Source organism: Nicotiana sylvestris, chromosome 2 (assembly GCF_000393655.2).
Source record: "Nicotiana sylvestris chromosome 2, ASM39365v2, whole genome shotgun sequence".
NCBI classification, from domain to species: Eukaryota; Viridiplantae; Streptophyta; class Magnoliopsida; order Solanales; family Solanaceae; genus Nicotiana; species Nicotiana sylvestris.
In genome coordinates this window covers 70,485,196-70,491,126 of record NC_091058.1, presented here as the reverse complement: position 1 = coordinate 70,491,126, position 5,931 = coordinate 70,485,196, and the positions used below count along the sequence as shown (strand labels likewise).

Genomic DNA, 5,931 nt, shown 5'->3' with positions numbered 1-5,931 from the left:
AAGAAAGAAAGAACAAAAGAAAAATGCAAAAAGAAAGTGAATAAAGTGAAGAGTTGAAGGGATTCAAAGAAAAGCAATGATGCAAAGCATGGAGTAAACAAAGAAGGAGAAAATGAACATCATGGCCAAGAAAGAGTGATGTTAAGTTTCTCTAGTTCCTCCAAGGAAAAAGAAAATGACTCAAAGAGTCGGCAAAACATGAGTCAAAAAGAAAAAAATGGAGTGTTTAAAGAAAGATGAACTCGTTTCTATTCCAACATTCCCTACCTTTGTCCAAAAGCCTTCATTACATTCTGAAAGAGCCTTACGTGATTTCAAGCTGAGTGAACTTACAATAGTGGTGATTTACATGGGGGCAAACATATGGTACTTAGAGTCGTACTTGTGACATTCTTTTGAGAGAGATAAGCGAACTTTTCACAAATCCTTGAATTGAGTGCTACATTCTTAAGTGAGATATGCTAACAGAGAGTAGAGGAAAAGGAGGAGTTTGTGATCCACAATGACCTACATGAAAGAGCGAGCTTCCTTGATGAATAAAGTCAACTCTTGATGCTCAAGTGTCACATTAGAACTATTGGTGCTTAAAACTTCAAATCATTGTCTTGTCGATAATTCATAAGTGTTGTGGGTAATTGTTGGTCCTAATTGATGTGTGTTTGATACAGCTTAGATTAGTTGGAAAAGATCTTAACTTGTGGAGGTGGGAATTACTTTAATTTCTTGAGGACAAGCAAAAGCTTAAGTTTGGGAGAGTTGATAAGTTAGAATTTTGAATATTTGTTAGTGCCTTTTTACTTTCGTTTTAGTCCAAAAGTGCTTAATTGTATTCCCGAAAACTGATGAAATGTGCTTAAATGCTGGAGTATTGGAAGATGAGCCACAAAGTTGAAATCTAACTCAAAAAGGAGTAAAGTGAACTCAAGAACAAAAAAGCAGGCAAAAAGCATGTGCGGACCGCAAAATTCTCTTTACGGCCGCAGAAGGTGAAGTGAAATATGTCAGAGGCCTAATGTAATGTGCAGCCACAGAAGCCACCAAAGAGTTCAAGTTCAGAGAATTCCCAGTTCAGGCCTCAAGGAAATGGGGACCGCACACTTATTGAGCGGCCGTAGAATTTAGCCATACGGCCGCACTTAGACTTCTTTCACGAAATTAGGTCAAGTTTTGAATATCTGAACATCTGTAGCCATTTTCCTTTACTGCTTTAGGCAACTTTAGCTTACTTTAGTGATTAAACATTAGTTTTTGTCTTTTAATCTTTGAATATGAGTTTTATCATCTTTTCCTCTTTATTTTTTCCATTACCCATTATGAGTAGCTAGATTCTTAGCTAGGGTTGTGACCCAACCCTAATGTATAAACTTTATGAGAGATTAATATTTTGCTTGTTTATGAATGTGTGTTTGTTATTTAGCTTGGTTTATGCTTTAGTTATGAATTAATAGTTGCAAACATTAATTTTATGCCACTATTCTCTGACTGAGAGGTATTGAGTGGGCAATGCAGTGTTGTGAGCTATAATACATCCCGCTCAACAAAACAACATAAAAGTCTTTATCCCATTAGGCGAATACGTAGGTCATGGTCACAGCTCTAATCCTCTTACAACGTTTGAAAAACAACCAAAAACATCATTTCTTAGTTTTAATTACTTAGTTGCAATATTAGTTTAATTTAGCTATAAAACCAACCAAGTTTGTGGAAGTGCAATTTAGGATAGTTCGAGCTCATATACCGTAATATATACTCCTAAATCCAAATATCATAGCTCCCTGTGAAATTCGACCCCGACTTAAAGTTGGGTATTACTATTTCATCGACCGTTTCACTACCTTAAATAGAGGGTGTTACTTGGAAGCTATCGCCCAGCCCGAAAAAATCTTCCAAACTAGATGAGTCCATACCGTCAAAGAAAGAATGAAGGGGATCGTCTGCATTGTGAATCCCTTCATTGGACTTCTCTTTCCCTGCTTGAGCCTCCTCGAGCATGGACTCAGTGTAGGAGGGTGCCCCATAATTTCTATTATGCCGGGTGCTTCTTTCGAAGCGGAGCCGTCATCTCAGGAGGTCTCATCCTCCGTCTCTATCTCAGCCTCTCGAGTTGAAGGGAGGTCGGTCTCATGGCCTGCCCCCTTGGCTGTGTCCTACTCCCCGGCGAGGGTTGATCCGTGGGCAATAAAAATATCATCTTCTTCGGACTCATCCCCGAGCTGAAGAAGCGAATCGGAGTCCGGCACCCGAGTGGCTGAACTCTTCTTGGGATCACGAGCCACTCTTTTGTTCTTCTTCTTTTCCCCCGCAGCAGCCCCGGTCTGTCTCGTGATGGAGGGATCAACGGACAAGGACATGTCCTCGTCCCCTTCCAAAGGCCTATGTTCGGTCGTTAAAAGCTTGCTCCATGAGTGCTCGGAGTATGAAATTTGCTTATAGATGCCTTCGATCCACTCCTTGAGCCGAGGGATAGCATTTGAAACCCGAGAAATATCTGCACAACCACAAACATGAATGATAAGAAAGAAAATGAAGAAAAATCAATACTTAAAGAGAGGCTACACTTACGAGATGCATTCCACTTCTCGGGGAATGGCATGAACTCGGGTGGGATCAAGTTTTCGGTCTTCACCCGAATGAAGCGCCCTTACCAGCCTCAGTCTCGATCTTTGTCAAATCTCGAAAAGGGGCCTTGTTGGCCCAGCGAGTAAGCTTGATTAGTCCCCCTCAAAAAATTCGGGGACTGTATTGTTGGAGCAGGTGCTCGATGGTGAAATGACGAGATGGTGAACTGACGAGACTCAGTGTTATACACTTAAATACCTCTCCACATAGGTAGTAATAGCGTCCTCGGGCCCGGGGACTACTACGTCCTTGCCTTCCTATTTACAGTCCTCTTGGACAATAGGAAGGACGTCTTCGGTAATGGAGCATATGTACTTTGATGCTCCTTCACCCCGATCCTGTTTGGACAAGGGTCTCTCGAACTTGAAGTCGTTTGTAATTGAGCAGACCCCGAGAATAAACATTTTCAAGTGGGCTCGGGGGCCAGTTTGATGGCAGCCACTTCGGGAGCATCCATCTCAAGGACAACTATTTTGGGAGAGACCATCTCGGTATCAGTGATTGGTTGGAAAGATGAAGAGGCATCTTGTTAAGGAACTGATTTAGATGTTTTAGCCATTTCTTTCTAGAAAAGATTGAAAACAAGTTTGGAGGATGAAGAGTTGAGTATGATGATTTGAGGAAAATCTGGGTAAGAACCTGGAAATAACTATGAAAGTTTAAAGAAAAAGGATGAAGATATGAAAGTTTGAAGAAAGTTAATGATAGCTTGAGAGTTTGAAGGTAGAAGCTTGATCGGAAAGTGGAAAAAGAACAAGGGATAGAAGCTTTTATAGAGGAAGTTCGCGTCGCTTCGCATTCAGAGGCAACCAACCGATGGTTGACATGTGTCCGAAGTCAGAACGACACGACTGATGGGACGTTTCGACTTCTTCGTTGTTTCTGTTGTAATATACGGAGGAAGGAATCAGAGAACATCTATCGTTTCTCATCGTTTTGGCGAATGTACTCTATGAGAAACTAGGGGACTATTTGTATATGGGTAAAACCGAGGTTAATGAGTACCTCAATTTCCCGGTAGGGAGAACAAAGCAAGGATATAGCTGCAAGAAATCGGAATTGAAGCTGGGATCCTCCCGTATCAAGGCGCGAACAAAACACCTGTCGTCAGAGCCATCGAGACCATGCCCCCAGACCCAGTTCGAGCTCTGATATCTCGGAAAGCATTGCCAAACGTCTGCACATGATTAACAAAAGGTCGTGATATTGGTGCTCGATCGGATATCACGGCATGAATCTCGATCCATATCGGCAGCAGATCAGTGATTAGCGAACATGAAGTTCTTTACCTCTCTTAGAATTGTACTTAGGGTAAAACTCTCCTACTATATAAAGGGGAGGTTTAATATTCAATGGACTATCTGTAACAGGCATACCAAGGCAATATACATCTGTTTTCTCTGTTTCTAAAAGTTATTCAAAGTTCTTTTTTTCTCATTAGTTTTTCATTAGTGTTGGCTCTGAGCCCAAGGCAGGCTACTTGTCAAGCTTTTAAACGAGCCCGGACTCAATATTACTACTGATTTGGCTGTTTATTCTATATTTTATTTGCTTATCTAACACCATAAATCACTTGTATTGAATTAATCCGCATATCCTTAAAATCGTGTATAAATTTAATTGTTATCTATTTTTAAAGGTAAACGGAGTTCATTTGAACTTTATTTTTCTGGTTTATACTTTGAACAACCGAAACTCATATATTTATTTTCCTATTGAATCGGTTAGGATTCTTCAATTAGAAATCCTTTGGGGGGGGGACGAGGGGGAGGGATGTCAAGCTCTAGCTCGATTTCAAACCAAAACCACAATTATAGGAAATTCAACAAGTAATTTTGGGACAATTTTCAATTTATTGACTGAAATGAGAGTATGACAACTAAAAATAAAGAAAATAAGTTGATAAACAAACTAAGTTATGAACACCATTGATGGTGAGCTCGAATCTGCAATAGAAGAAGAATAAATTTAGGTGAGAAGAGAATTTGGATTGAGGGAAGAGAAATCAGAAGAGAGAGAAGGATTCAGTTACCGGAAGTTCGTTGCCTTCCCTTCTCCATTCAGTCGTTATTTTGATGCCTTGGGAATTAATTTGAGCCCTTGATCTATACCTGCTAAACAAATCTCAACCATCTAACTTTTTCATGTTTTGCAAGGAGGTCCTTCCTCCTTTTATAATTGAACTCTGCCCCATTTTTAATTATAACGACTTTACAGACCATGACATTCTTTTCCCCTTGAAAGGATCCTTGACCTCAAGGATCAAAATGAGGGAATTTATCTTTCAAATCTGCATAATCTTCCCAAGTGGCATCCTCAGGAGCTAAGTTCGACCACTACACTAAGACCTTAACAGCAGGTGCATTTCCCTTCTTAACCATTTGCCTTTGTAAGATGGCAACTGGAGCAACCAAAAACTGTTCATCCTCTCCAGTCTGTGGTAGTGTAGTTTGAGTAGTGACCTTGGATCCCACCTTCTTTTTCAATAGAGAAACATGAAATACAGGGTGTACCTTGGAGGTAGGAGGTAGTTCTAGTTTGTAAGTGACTTGCCCCACCTTGGCAATGACCTTGTATGGCCTATAGAACTTGGAGTTGAGCTTGAGGTTCCTTCTCAGAGCTAAGGATGTTTGTCTATAAGGCTGGAGCTTTAGAAAAACCATGTCGCCCACCTGAAATTCCCTTTCAATTCTTCTCTGATATGTATATAACTTCATCCTTTCTTGAGCCTTTATCAAATTATCCTGCAACAGTTATTGAACCTGCTGCCTTCTCATAACAACATCACTAGCAGCTTGGTCAGTAGTATCTAACAGTGGCACAACTGATAAATGTGGTGGAGTAAAGCCATATAGGGCTTCAAATGGAGTGCACCCTAAGCTGGTGTGAAAATTTGTATTGTACCACCACTCAGCTAGGGGTAACCATTGCTTCCATTGTATTGGCCTATGAGAAGTCATGCACCTAAGATAATTCTCAATGCATTTATTCACCCTTTCACTTTGGCCATCACTCTGAGGGTGGTAGGCAGTAGTAAAAGGAAGTTGAGTGTCCAACAGCCTAAATAGTGCCTGCCAGAAGTTGCTTAAGAACACCTTATCCCTATCAGAAACTATAGAGTCAGGTAATCCATGCAGGGTATGCACGTGCTTGAAAAACTTGTTAGCCACATTCACTGCAGTGTAAGGGTGAGTAAGAGTCATAAAGTGAGCAAATTTTGACCTCCTATCAACTACCACAAAAATCACTTCCTTGCCTTTAGACTTTGGTAGCCCTTCAATGAAATCCATGGTGATATGTTTCCAAACCTAG

The 5,931-nt window shown here is 40.6% G+C and overlaps 1 protein-coding gene across 1 annotated transcript; it reads right to left on the bottom strand.

Moving 5' to 3' along the window:
• Positions 1–4,955: 4,955 nt before the first annotated feature.
• On the bottom strand, positions 4,956–5,282 carry LOC138885057 (uncharacterized). The gene has a single exon (XM_070165947.1). It carries the CDS (start codon positions 5,280–5,282, stop codon positions 4,956–4,958), a length of 327 nt encoding a protein of 108 aa, XP_070022048.1.
• Positions 5,283–5,931: the final 649 nt, after the last annotated feature.

Excerpts from the sequence above, each read along its gene's own strand:
- LOC138885057 (XM_070165947.1), bottom strand. The coding sequence starts at position 5,282 with ATGGTTTTTCTAAAGCTCCAGCCTTATAGACAAACATCCTTAGCTCTG.